At 39.7% G+C, this 14,771-nt stretch overlaps 1 protein-coding gene across 5 annotated transcripts in view; it reads left to right on the top strand.

Moving 5' to 3' along the window:
• The window catches only part of DGCR2 (DiGeorge syndrome critical region gene 2), a 66,713-nt gene that overhangs the window by 26,090 nt on the left and 25,852 nt on the right, over nucleotides 1-14,771 (top strand). For 3 of the 5 annotated variants that reach the window (XM_073312902.2, XM_073312903.2, XM_073312900.2), the window contains 3 exons: nucleotides 987-1,109; nucleotides 10,856-10,983; nucleotides 14,445-14,662. In XM_073312902.2, the coding sequence (XP_073169003.1) occupies nucleotides 987-1,109; nucleotides 10,856-10,983; nucleotides 14,445-14,662 (469 nt within the window). The remainder of the gene's footprint in view (nucleotides 1-986; nucleotides 1,110-10,855; nucleotides 10,984-14,444; nucleotides 14,663-14,771) is intronic. The other 2 variants (XM_073312904.2, XM_073312901.2) reach the window with 1 other exon arrangement.

Raw genomic sequence — 14,771 nt, 5'->3', positions numbered from 1 at the left:
ATGGATATGAAAGCTAGTTCGCAATGAGTCCGTGTGTTCAAAAGAACTGCAAATTAGATAGGCAATTGTAAATGAATAGGTCCTGTTGTACACATGGTTTGGTAATAGTAATTTGGAATTTGTAGTATCTCTGTAGGTATAACTAGCTTTTTTAAAAAATTACCATAATAAGCTCTTTATTAATCATCACTGGTTCTAAAAACCAAATAAGTATTCCTAGAAGTGGTAATGCAAAAACTGAACAAACCTTAGGATAATATTCATTCATAGGTAGCGACTAGAAAGGCCCTCTTAATCTGTACTTGGTATTGGAAACATTCCGATAGACTGGGATCTGTGGGTTTTAATTTTTTTAACTGTTTTTCAAAGCACCAACTATTTGGGAATACCTGTAAGGAATGGAAATAAGGATGTACTCTATGATCTCACTTGGGTGGGTGGGGGGAATAATCTCTCACTTTCAGGTGATGCTTTTGTTTTGATGGGATCAGCATATTTTCATAAATCAACGTACAGAAAGTTGGGGAATTGCTTTAATCAGTTTGCATGTCCTTCCTAGAATGAAGAAAAGTACTGATCTCTGAGAATACTGAAATTAAAAATATAGGGTTAGAACTTCAGTTCGTTTAAATTAGAGAGCTAAGTTGATTTCATTGGTGCTATCTGTGCCTGCATGGGCCAGCTGAGGATCTGGCCTGTAAATTTTACATGTGGCTTTAAAATGTTGACAGCTTCACTATAAGGCTCTTGCTATAAAGCTATCTGATAAAGTGCTTCCTCAAGTGGTAGTCTGGGCAAAGAAAGTCCTATTAATCTTCCCCTTTAAAACAGGGAGACAGTATGAATTAGAGATCTTATTGAAGGGCCAGGTTGCTAAAATAATGTCTGTAGTGTGCATAGCGGTGGGCAATTAGTTTTCCATGTAGCCTTATTCAGGATGGAATATTTCTCTTTAGGGGAAAAAACCTTTGTTTGTGTTTCCGTAGAGCTCCGCTGTACCCCAGGGCAGTTTGCATGTCGCAGTGGTACCATCCAGTGCATCCCTTTGAACTGGCAGTGTGATGGATGGCCCACCTGTGAGGACGAGAGTGATGAAGTTGACTGTCCAGGTAAGTAGTACCAAAAGAATGCTGTTCTCTGAACTATTACTTCGTGTGGTAGTGTTGTGCTTCAGGTTTGTTTTTTTATAAAATGACGGTTCGCAATTCCAGGTTCAAACGGATGTCCCTATGGGAGGACACTAATACATTTGGTAGAAGATGTTCCTTTATAATAAATCTTGACTCAGCTTTGCTTTTCAGCTTATAGAGTAACATCACAAGCAATTTTTCCTTGATTAGGTTACACCTCCATTCTTGCAGTCAAGTGTATGTGTTCTAAATGTGAAATGAGTTGCTAGACTGTTTTAATGCTTAAGGGACAGGAAAAACTGCCTTTACAATGGAATCAAACTGACACCCTTATCTGCAGTTGAATTCTAAACTTGTCTCTTGCCCTTAGAAAGGTACCACACAGAAGCTGGATGGAGGTACACTGTTGGACAGTGTAGGGGAGGTTGCCCTGTTGCTGCCTATGCTGTGCTGTTCACTTTCATAAACAGAACACGTCAGTCAAGGAAGCAGTCAAATCGGCATTTTTGCCCTCAAACTTGCATAGGGTCATTTTTCAAGAGCTGATCACCAATCAGCTCCATTATTCTAAGTGGGAGCAGGTGTGCATTGGTCTCTAAATATTTGGCCTCAGTTGTGATCAAACGCTCTTGGAAATCTGGCCAATACAATTTAAGATGATTTAAAAACGGGAGGAAATGCCCAAGACTTTCTTTTGGGATAGTGAAATAGAAATCTGGAAATGACAACTAGAATTAAATTGCAGTATGGGTTAGATTTTAAGTCGGGGTCTTTAGAGAGACCCAAATTACACTGAAGTATTGCAGTTTTTGAGTTCATTCTCTGTTTGAACTAATGAATCAGAACTGCTATAGCAGTCCAGAGGCTGAAAATTACTGTATAAATTACGTGACCAACAAAGATTAATGAGAGGTGATGAGATTCTTGCCTCGTTGTGAATGCACACTCTGACTTTGGTGTATTTCCCTTTCCAAAGGTCAATGAAAGGCCATTATAAGCTAAATCATATTGCCTGCCTATTTCTTTTAGGGCCTGGTTCTATTCATGTCAGCAGTAAAACTCCCATTCACCCCAAGAGGAGTTGAATCGTGCGTGATATGGGACTTTCCCAATAAATTCAGTATGTTCCGAGTTTAGCTATTGTCCCACAAGGAACGATTTCCTTTTGCTAGCAGCAGTTCCAATCTTTTTTTCAAAACCCATTTTATCAATAAATGGTTAATGGCTATTAACCAATCAGGATAAGTGAGCTGTGATATTTTGTCTTTCAAAAGCCAATGTTAAGTTGAATAGCCTTGTTGTCTCATAACATCCCATTTTGCTTCCATCTTTCCTCCCTAAAATACAGATTTATTTTTAAGATAGAATTCTTTTCAATTCCAAACTTTAGTTTTAAGCTCTGGTATGTAGAAATGCTTACTTTTCTTCTGTACTCTTGCATAAATATTAGTGGAATCTTTGCATCTGTGTGTGTCCTCTATCCATGGCTCTAATAGGATAAAGCCCTTTGGCTGCTGGTTCTGTCTGCATACTAGAAATTATTGGGAGGATTTACATAGCACCTGCTTACAACTCCTTTCTGCTGTAGTCTTGGAGTCACATGAAATAATTCTTTTTTGTTCCTTAACAGGAGTAATAGATGCTGAAACAGTATTTGCTGTAAAATTTCTAGTAAATAAGGTCATATCTATTAAGGCCTTTACCACTTTGGTGATTTTCAAGTAGTAATTTCTTAATTTTTAATTCTAGTCTCTACTTTTAGCTACTTGCAGTTTAAACTTTGATGTAAATGATAAGAATCTAAGAATGCCAATACATATTCAGAGGTAGCAGTATTTGTGCTTTTCCACCTTCACCTTCTGTAATTGAACCAATAGGAGATGAGAACTTTGATACTCTTCTTACTCCTCCTTGGATTCCCCAATTTCTTCTTTGCCACTAAAAGAGCTCAACTGTGTGGATCAACTTTTTTCAGTAATGAGAATAATGGGAGTGGGCAGATAAACAGCCAGAATTGTGCAGAACCTCTTCAGTTCATTCTTCTTATACTTCATGAACAGATTTTATTTTGTTTATCATGTTTCATAGACAGGGAGTGGATATCCTAAATTTACCATAACTCTTTTTTCCTAATCTTCTCAACAGCAGTCGTTTCAAGCAAGTATAGTAGACAATCATCTCCGTCTCTCTGTTTTCAAAAGCACCTATCACTGGAGTTAGCAGTGCAGAGTTAGCAGTCCATGTGCTTCTTACAATTAAACTCTTGTGATCAGACACAGCCCTTTTGTATAACTTCATCTTCACTCTGAACTAATTGCCCTACAATAAGGTATTTTCCAAGAGCCCTGAGTCAGGAGACCTCAATGTTTCAAGATGCTCTCCGACAGAACTTTTTTGGTTTCATTCCTGGACTGGGTTTGCAGTCCAACTCGTAACAAGGTGTCTGGGCTGAACCTGGTAATCTAGGAGCAACATATTTGAGAGGAAACGATGTGTTGGTCTCATCCAACATCCACTCATTTAATTACTTTTTGTAACATGACCGTTTGTGAGACCATAGGAGGAACTATGTGGTCCTGCACTCCTTCCCACCCACCCCTCATCACAGAAAAACTCCTAGATACAATCAGCCAAAGACTTGGCTGGTATTAAATCTTTATAAACTTAATCATGTAGCAGTAGTCTGATTGCTGTGAACTCAAGCCTTTTGAAATTATTCTTCTGACTTCGTTTTCATGGAAGCTTAAAATACTCGTGTACTACATGTGACCTGAATTAGTTGTCCCATGTTGTTAAGTAATGTTAGCCAATAGGAATTTGTTTGCATAATGTCTGGGCGAAACTTAATGAATGCCCTTTGCACAATGAAAGTAGAAAACTGGTAAAAGACCACTTACAACTGGAAGTATTTTAAAAAAAAATTGGTGGTTTCATTTTAGGCCCAAAAGGCAGTTAATCTTGAGAGGATCTAGTTCCCCTAACACCTCCACTATAAATAAGAATTGGAAACTTTTTAATATCCAGTAGGTTGTTCTGTGCAGTTAAAACTGTTTTGTGGGACAAAACAGCTGTAGAGTGAGTGTGTGTGTGTGTGTGTGCTTTAAAAACAATAATAATAATAATAATAATTAATAAAGACCCAATAGCGCCTGCATTTCCCAGTGGATGAGCTCATTAGCAGCTCATGTATGGAAACCAGCAACCTTTTATGGAAATTTCATACAGAAATCTACATTAAAAGAATGTTTAGGTCACAAAGTCTAGCACTCAAATTAGGAAATGCCAGAATGTAGGTTGCCTTTTATGTATGCACTGAGATAGTTAGTTAATTGCATGACGACTATTTTTTTCCCCCCAGGAAGTCGGTCTCATTCAGTGCATCAGAGGGGGAGGGCGTTTGCAGAATGAGCAGCTATTAAATAGCTTCGTCCTCATTGTTCAGTGTGTGGTCTGAGGCCTACTTTATTGCACACTGTTCAAATCCTGCTCTGAACATATTAGTAATTTCCTCAAGGGCTGCTCTGTAGTACTTGTCACTATAATATTGGAGTGCTTCACAAATGTTAGTTTTTTATTTTCACTACAGTCCTGTGAGATGTTATAATCCAATACCCATTTCAGCTGGGAAACGGAGGTTCACAGATTCAAGTCAAGTGCCCACTAATTTTGGGTGCCCAATTGGAGATGACTAAAGGTTGTCTTTTCAGAGTGCCTAGTGTTATATGCACTTAATATGTTCAAAATACAGCTCTCACTGACTTCAGTTACAGCTGGGGGTGTTTGGCACTTCTGCAAACTGGACACCAGGAGGATCTCATGTCAGGCACCTAGAAAATGAGGAACACACAATTCGTGACTACGTGTGAAATGTTTGGTTTAGGTTGTTTTCCTAGGACCATACAGAAACTCTGTGGCACAGTCAGGGATAAAGTCCAATTTTCCAGGGCAGCATTCAAATGTGAGACCATCCTTTGTTTTCCTGCCGACCCTACCTTATGACATACCTACTGACATCTGCAACAAATGAGGTCGGGCTCTTTGTGACAATAGCATCCTTAACACATAACCATAATTCATCCCAGACCAGGTCCATTCTTTGTGCTGAATGAGGTAGGGGTCATATGGAAAACAGTCTGTCATAATGTATGTATCCAAAGGGCTGAATTAAGGTTGCACTGGCAGCCTTAATTCTGGCATCCCTTAACTTCCTCGTGTTTGACTTTGCAGCCTTAAAATTCTTTTAATGTAGATTTTAAGTTAATCGTGAGGTTTCTAAAAATGTAAACACAAAGCCCCTCTTTTGGACCCATACTGATCCCCATGTGGTTGGTTTATCAGTAGGATAGGAACCTTTTAGACCAGGGGTTCTCAAACTTTTTTTTTGCTGGGACCGCCCTTTGAAAATATTTCAGGTTCCCCTCTTCTCTCCCCCAAGTGATAGCAAATTACTATACACACCCTTGCTTCTGTGCTGCTGCTGGTGGTGGCGCTGCCTTCAGAGCCGCTATACCCCCTCTTCTTCTCCCTCCTGCAATATTTTTTTGTGATCTCACAATCTCTCTATAATAGCCTTGCCAATCTCCTTTTGGGTTGGGTCCCCCAGTTTAAGAAACGCTGTTTTAGACAGACAGCACAGGTCTCTGCCACTTGAGCTGAGAGTCCTCCTCTCTGTTAATCTTTTACTGCTATGTGGATCAGCTACTAGAAAGAGATGAGATGTGCTTTGACAGGAGGTTCCACAGATATCTGCTGACAGAGAATTGTTTACTCTGGAATCTTGGTTTTCATTCCAGGATTTGTTTTAGTGGGAGGGGAGTTGTCTAGGGAGCAAAGACTCTTCTACCAGTATACTCTTCAGCCTGTTTTGTGACAATCCTGTGTCCCTCATTCTGGCCCCCTGCATGTCCTCATCCAATCTCCGTGTGTTCCCACCCCATCTCCTTGACCCTCCTCCCATTCTGGCTCTTGTCCCCTCAACATTAGTTGGGTTGCATTCTCTCCTCTACACTGCCAAGGCACCAGCCAGGGGAGCATTGAGAGCACAGGAAACAGTCTCCTTGCTCTATTTGGATGTCCAGCACGCTGCAGCTGACAACAGCAATTGCAGTGGAAGTCCTGCTCAGTGCATGCAATCCTGGGCTGGAGGATGTTCGGTACAGGCATAATCTTTAAATGATTTAGCTGCCAAACTCTAACAAGTAGAGACTAAGCATGTTCAAACTGCGATGATTTTTCAAAGGCTTATAAGTTGGATTGTTTTCACAGGAACAACAGAAGGCACATCTTTGAGTGCTTTGATGGGATCATCTGGTGGATCCTGTGTGGTTTTTAAGCCTCCAGATTCGAGGCACTATCATTGTCTTGGGGCTTCTAAGCACACTCTCAGGGCACTGTCTCTCAAGCAGCCTGTCCTGACAACTGTGAACTGTGTTTTATCATCTGTCTGTGTCTTGTTTGGGAATTTCCACTCTCCAAACAGCTTCCTGCAGCTTCAGAAAGTGGCTTCTCCCACCTCCGGCTAACCCACCACCTCCGGCTAACCCATTGTCCCAAGGTGCTTCAACTGAATTAGTCATTGAGTTCTAATAGCATGGTCTTGGGGGAAAGGGGTGGAATGTGCTTAAAGTTTTGTCTTGTCAACAATGGTGGATGCACACAGTGTTACGAATTATACCTAATTGGTCACGCACACAAAGCCCCAAACCAAAATGGAGTCACATATGCTAACTTTTCCTTAACAACAGAAAGAGGCATTCTTTGATACAGCAGTTTCGTAAGTTGAACAGGCAGATTTCCCAAATCGCCGCAACATCTGTGACAAAGGTCTTTCTGCCAAATTTCATGGAGGCACTTAAAGTTTCCCAGCTCAACGAAAGTTAGAATTTTTTAGCATGGGCAAAACTACATTTTTCATTAATCTCTTTGCGGGGAAACAATTGAACTGTTTTTTTTATTCGGGCTTTCCACAACCAGTTCAGCCTGAGACAGACACCTGGCTTGGTAAAGTCCATCCTGAACGGCTAAAGTTTGGTCAAGTTGTCAGCAGCTGAAAACAGGCTCTCATAATGGGAAGCATTAGACAGCCTTAACTTAAGCAGGCACTAGCAGGTTGGTCTAGAATACAGCTAGAGTGAATACTTGTTCATATTCTTGTGTTTTCCTGTGGCTAATCCAGTTTCGTTCATGGTTTTTTATCCATCTGTAAATGAACTGGAGACTGTTAGCATTGTGGGGAGCAATGAGTTTCTCGGGAGAAATGAAATCTCACTTCATGAACCTTTGTTTGAACCTGTCTCTCTCTCTCCTTTTTTTAGAATGACCGGCACAGCGTTAGTACCTGCTAGCGCTGCTTGTTGGCTTTATTAGCTGTCGTTGGAGGGACTGTAGATCTTGATTGTCTCAGTCTATTAAAGCTGCTGCTGATATTGCTTTCCATTCTAATCTTAGTGAGTGGCACAGATATACTTTAGCAGAAACAATGGTATGCCCTTTCCTAGGGCTTTTCATGGGCTTTAATACCACTTAATGCCTTGTTTCCTGCTGAAGCCCTCAAGTGGCTAGATTGTGGTACAGTAGTTTGACGTTCTGGCACTGGTTGGGTATATTAAGAATTGTTCTCAATGTCATTCACTTTTTTTCTCCACATTCAAAAATCATTAACATTTTTATGAAGGAATCAATAACCAAAAAGTATAGACAATCTTTCTGTGGCGTATTGGTACAGCACAAAGACAAGTTGTCAAAGCAGGGACACCATTGTCACTAGTACATATTCATGGGATTGATAGTTCTTTCTCATTGCAGGGAGGTGGTACTCCAAAAGACTTTGTACCCTCTCAACTTTGTTTCAGCCAGAGACAGGAAATTCTGTTCAGACAGTAGTATCTCCATATCTGGAAGTCTCCAATTTATTGTTTAACAATTGATGATGATGAGTTAATAGAACGATTTACTTCTGGTGTTTACTTCGTTCCTCTTAGACTTTAAGGCCAGAAGGAACCACTAGATGACCTAGTCTTACCTCTTTTATATCACAAGTTACAAACACCACCTGCACACTAAACCCAACAAATTAAATTAGACCAAGGTATTACAGCTCTCAGGAGACTAGACTGTGTGTCACAGGTGAAAAACAGGAGGGACCAAAGTGTACCAATGCCCAAGGCCCCTGCAATGGCAGGAAATTGAGATGTATCCAGATTAACCTAATTCCATACTGCAGACGAAGGCGAAAATCCCATAAAGTCACTGCCAATCTGACCTGGGGGTGTGGGGAGACTCTTTCCTAACCCCATGTACGTTTATCAATTAGACCTTGAGCATGTGAGGAAAAATCCAGTTAGCGAAGCACCAGGTCACCTTGATCATGAACAGGTTTGGATTAGGACATCATTGTGTAAGCACACGGTAAGAGACAGTACCTGTCCCAAAGAGTTTACCTAAATAGACAAAACAGTTCAAGAGTTGGAGAAAGGAAGTAGTATCCCCATTTTTTCAGAGATAGGGAACTGAGACAGAGGAGAAAGTGATTGCCCCTATGTGATTCAGGCTGTCGTGGGTTTTGAACCCTGATTTCCTGAGACTACTACCTTGAGACCATCTTTCTTGCAAAAAATTATAGGAAGTGTTTGTTTTTGGTGTATGTGTATTATCTAGAGACTTACATCTGTTTGCAGAAAAATATTCTGCAATATAGAACTGTGATAAAAATCTATTTTTTATCACCAAACACAACATACCAGCAAAATAGACTGAGATGACTAGTATTATATGCATACTCTCACCATCCTGTTGTGGGGACCTAAAACTGTTGAGATAGGACCACTCGATCACCTATCTCTGGCATGCCAGGAAGATCCCATCAGTTTTGGGCCTAGGTTAGTCCCTTTTATACAGGATGCAAGGCTGTTATGCATATTCATGAGGGTGTTCAGATTTCCATATTTATATCTAAACTTCCTCACCCTAACAGTGTTGGAGTATCCTTTCCTAATATTCTACCTACTAATTTACCTCAACTAAATTAGCATATAATGTCAATTGATTACCATGGCATTCTTGTGGTTGAACATCAGCAGAAGTTCAACATCTTAAAATATCCCAAAGTAGCATAGGCTGGTATTTTGTTTAGGCTTACTTGCTTATTACACCATTCTATTTTGTGACATAGGGTCACTCCTGATTAGTTCCTCATGCAGAGACTTTTAGGCCTTTGGCCTCAGTTAATTCACCATGGCTATTGTCTTACAGACTTGAGGCCTGTAGGCTTTTGTGCTACTGCCTTAATTCATACCTGACATGTACCGAAAGGCTATAGTCGCTCCTCCTCTTCTGGGGATCCCCAAAATCAAAATATCCCAATTAAGTGTCTGTCTTCGCAGGCTCAGTTCTCTTGCTGTGTTGATACAGGGCCAGTTCAGTCCCAGGCTCGATAGCTTCCTGGCCTATCCCCAGCCCTCAGTCTGTTCTTCCTGTTTGAAGCAGGGAACACTTCAACAATATTGAGCCTGGAAGGGCAAAGTGGTTTTTTCACTCTCCATAGGTTTACTTTAGTGGTCCTTTTTCCCATACCGAGTTAACAGAGTCCTTACCCTGATGAATGCAGGGTTAAAGTGAGGACTTCCTCACTTTGTCTGGAAGCCCCCAACTGAAGCCTCTCACTAATTGGTTCCAACGTTGGGCCTTCAGTCCATGCCAGTGGTATTGTGTATACTGCCTCAGGCCTCTTGCTTCACCCTTCTATTGGCTTGTCTAAAGGAGAACGTTTTACTGGTGTAACTTGAATTGACTTTTAAGCTGATATGGTTAAACCAGTTCAAAAGGCTATGTATATATACACTCTAGTTTTGTGGTAAGAATGGCTTATTTTGATTCAGTTAAATCTTCTGAACAGACTTTAAGCTGTGGGCACCTCCTGTTCCCTGTAGACTTCCCTTCCAGCCCCTCTTGGGTAAAGGCCTCAATGGCTCCTTTGACTGGTGGCCATTTTCCAGGTCTTGCTTCTGCCTCCTGGACTCCCTAACTGAGCGATACCCTCCTTATGTAGTCCTGATAGTCACCTGGCTCCTCCTGGGAACTACATCTCCCTATATGCCCATTCTTAAAGTGCTGAGCCCCAGTGACATGCAGACAGCAGTGTGCTTCTTTGTAAAAGTATGAAACATTTTCATTACAGAACGTATGAGCTGATATTTATCTCAAGAAATTAGACCTTCATCTGCCTTGGGAGTAAGTGGAAAAGTGTTAGCCTGTTGTCTGGTGATTTCTTCAACAGCCGTCTTAATTTTGTCTAGTAGTTTTGAAAAAGCTTTTGAAAATGTATGCAACAGAGGAAGCTCTCTAATAACCACGCTCACGTAACTGACAAACTGAGCAGCTGGAGCGTGGACTGTTCTATGCAAAGAAGAATAGATAAAAAACTCTGCATGTCAAGGTCTGTGCAGAACTGCATTTGTTGAAATCCTGCCACAAATATTTAGCTGAATCAGCAAGACTCATGTAAAAGTTTGGCTCTTTTCAGTTGTAGGTGTTTCATATTGGCATTTTCTGTATAGTTTCTGTGTGTCTTCTTACAGGTAACTACAGTACAACTGAAGTACATAATTACTATTGTCATTTTTTTTATTTTGTCTGTCTTGAGTTCAAACCTGGAGAGACATTCATGAAAGAGTTAGCCTTTGGCTAAATGAAAAACTGCCTTGCATGTATGTTTCTTTTCTCTTTAGGCTTGACAGGGGACCAACGATCTTATCATGGGAAAGAAAATGTGGACTCCAGGCACAATCGAGGAAGAGGGGGAGAGACAACCCGCTTTCACACTGTCAATGTGGCACAACCTGTTCGGTTTAGCAGTAAGTTGCAGACTGGGGAACCTGGTTCAAATTCCTAGAAGTTAGTTCACAAACCTAGGTCATCTCCTCTCAAGGCAAAGACTTAATACTTCAGTATGCAGGATTTTAAAAAAATATTTAAAGTAGTGGTTCCAGAACTATTAGACTGTAAAATGTCCAAGGACTCTTTACTTTTTTTTAAAGTTGTCATTAAATTGCATGCTTTTCTTGAACTAAAGTGCCCTGAAGAGCATACATTCCAGAGATCTTAATAGTTGTATACCCCCCCTTTTGATAAGCTTATTTGTAACACTGGTATATATAACATGGTAATCATGAATTGTTTTAAAGCAATTCTAGTGACATGGTAGACTGAGAATGGAACCCTAAAATACATCTTTGCCCTTGTGTTTTATTGTTGCTAATATATTAATATAGAATAGTACTTCATAATAGTGGGTTTGTGGGAGGAAAAAAAGTGTGTTAAATTATGGGCTTTAATTTTTCTGGGCTGCATTGTCAGTTAGAAGTATGGGCCTTCAGCAGGTGTGAAAATCTGGTCTTATTTCCCTTGAGAGACTAGTTTCAGCACAGAAGCATTCTTTTTAAACCAATGCCTCAGTGTTACAAAGTGTTACTTATGCATGTGCTTTGAGTAAAGAACATGAGTAGTCCAACTGGCTCATTAAAGGTAGGTTCAGGTGCTCACATTTATAAGTGGGGAATAAAACCTTGCTTATTTGAGCATTGCTCTAGAAAAATAGCAGGATAAAAATTAGACCTAAGTGATTCAAGTTTGATTCTTTAAATTTTCAACAGTGAGTTCCTAGGGAAATAATTTAACTTAAGAAAACTCTGAACTATAATAGCAGTTTGTCTGATAGTATGAGTGTCAGACTTCAAGGAAAAATGTTCTTAGGAAATAAAGCATTTGGAAATTTGCCATCTCTTATCCCTCTAAAGGAAAAAAAAAAAAAAACCTCAGAAGTCAGTTACCTAAATTTGCTGATAACCTGTCCTTGCTCAGCTGTCGTGAATATATGCCAACCTTGGCACAGGTGCTCTTTACTTAACCTTGATGATAACTAGGCTGAGGTACTTGCCAGTCAGAAAATGACCCAGTCTTGGTAAATGGAATACTGTATAAAACTTTTTGCATGGTTGTTTTAGCCTAGGTCTTTAATCCCTAGCATTCTTATTGTGACAGAGACTGAACTAAAAGCAGATAATAGGAGCTGAACATCCAAATAAATAAGGCTTAAGACTTCCTTTATTGGAAACAAGATGCAGAAAAATATTGCTTTGCCATTTAATATTCTATTTAAAATAAAATCCCTTTTGACTAGAGTAGAGAACTCTCCTATCCTATGCTGAAATGACTAGTGTTAAACTTCTTAAATGCTACTTTCTGGGGGGTTAATGCAATTTCTGGCTAGCAGTTAAGTAGAGTTGGAGAACTAGTCTGTAAGGCGTGTGGTGGTGACTTTACACAGAATGCATTTTCTGTAGAATGAGGAATCTCATCAATAAATGGTTAAGGGGATGGGTTGAAAGTGGTGGTGAAATTTTTCAACCATTCTTTCATTGTTCTGATTGGTCTTTATTTTTTTATAGTATTGCTATAAACAGAAGCTGTGTCACAGAGGCAGACAGCTAACACGAGCCAAAATTAAAATTAACATTTCACTAAGATTAAAGAAAAGCAAACAGGTTTTTAAAATATATTTATAAAATTTTGTTATGGACTGATGGACTTAACTAGTTTTGGTAAATTGTTGAGCTTTGAAATTATTTAGTTCTTTTATAACAAGTTGGTATGGAAGTAGTTCTGGTGGCTATAACTTAATATGCCATGTAATCCAGTGTGTTGGCTGACCATTCTGTCTGTTCTTACACAACTCACACCACTGTGGTAGCACTTATTTGCAGTTACATTTCAGAGACAATTAATCAAGGAAACCTTATTTTATAAAAAGGCTCAAGAGCTGTAGTTCAAGAAGTAAGTGGTAACTATGTTAACCCACTGGATAAAACTTTTCCTCTCTTCCCTGAAAGCACTCATTAAAATTAAATCAGGCAGAAGAGGGGTACTGAGATTTGAAGATTTAAACCTGATTTATCAGGTCATGGATTCAGTTATGCTATACTACCTATGTCTGTTTCAATGAACTCCCCTAAATGTGATTCCTCAAATCCTGGTTACTTCATTTTCATATTTGGGTCAGTCATATGAGATTGCATGCAACTTGTATTTATTATTTCGTTCAAAGCATTTGAACTACTACAGATAAGTCAGGTTTTTATTTGTTTAAGATATTAAGTAATTCTAAAAACATCGATTGGAAGATCACAAAAGGACTTTAAAGCAGTAAAAGCCTTAATAATTCTCTAGCATGTGAAAAATGAATATTCCACTTTGTTGAGTTTTAGCAAATGTAGAAAGAACTTGGGTATGGTAATTAGTTGTATTATTTCACTGCTTTATGATAGAGATCACTGTGATTCCAAAAAAAGTTCTGAGGTCCTTTTGGTTATGAACAGAGACCAGATAAATTCTCCAGCAAGAGTTAAATAACGAGTGAGGTTACTGTGTCCTGGCAAGTGCTGCAGAATTAATGTTGCCTTGCTTCCAGTCCGTACCAAATGCAACAGCTAAGATAATCTTTCTTCTTGTTAACTCCGATTGTGCTATCTCTCTCTAAGTCTCTCCACTGGATGCTCATCCACTCCAGTAGTGCCAGCCTTTAATGCCCTTGGTCCATTTCTTCCACAAACATTTCCATGCTTTCTTCTGCACTTCACCTTACTTATAAATTACCCTCCCTGAACTAATCCATAAGACCTTCTTCACATCCTTGGTAAAAACTCACTTCTGCTGTGAAGTCTACAAGAAATGTAATTGGTTACTAATGGCTGTGTTTAGTGACAATAGGGGAACATGGATACTATTTACTTAACATTGTTGTAATAAAAGAAGGAAAAACCTTTGGAAGCATCAAGTTGTGCATGTTGCTAACTTGTGTAACTGCATGATCATATCATTCTCTTCCTCCTGCTCCCCACTTTTTTCTTCCTACTCTTTGTTACGCTTCTTGCTGCTTGTTTCAAATTGGACTGTAAGATCTTCAGGGCAGCGACGGAGTGTGTGATCTTGTCTTTTATGTTTGGTGTCTTGCATGGTAGAGCCTATAACCTGATCAGGGCCTTTGAGTGCTACCACAGTGCTAGTGAAAAGTAAATCCATGTTTGAAATCCCAGAAAGACAAGTTTTGTCAAGAAACTTTTTCATCCGGAAACGTCACCATACTCTTTAATGCACGTCATCTCAGAGTTGTGGGATGGATTTTAGTGTGTGTGCGTGTGTGTGTATTTAGTGTTCTGAAAATATTTATAATATATACTAACTTATTTAATTAGTAGGTATGTGTTGTCTCAAGTTAAGATCCTAATTTGGGGGGATGGTTTTCCCTTCTATTCTCCATGTTTCCTAGGAAAGTGCCCAACAGGATGGCATCACTATGAGGGCACAGCCAGTTGTTACAGGGTGTATTTAAATGGTGAGAACTACTGGGATGCTGTGCAGACATGTCAGAGGGTAAATGGATCCCTGGCCACTTTCACCACAGATCAGGAGCTCAGGTTCATCCTGGCACAGGAGTGGGACCTAGAAGAGAAAGCCTTTGGAAGGAAGGACCAACGTAGGTGAGTCAGAAGGAAAAATAACCATTCCATATTGCATGAAAATTATTTCTACATGAATTAACAAGTAACTGCTAACGTTGTGCAAATTGGGTAGTTTGGTTTGCTTAGA

This window comes from Lepidochelys kempii, chromosome 15 (assembly GCF_965140285.1).
Source record: "Lepidochelys kempii isolate rLepKem1 chromosome 15, rLepKem1.hap1, whole genome shotgun sequence".
NCBI lineage: Eukaryota > Metazoa > Chordata > Testudines > Cheloniidae > Lepidochelys > Lepidochelys kempii.
The sequence above is the reverse complement of the archived record's forward strand: the minus strand, read 5'-3'. Positions and strand labels throughout refer to the sequence as shown.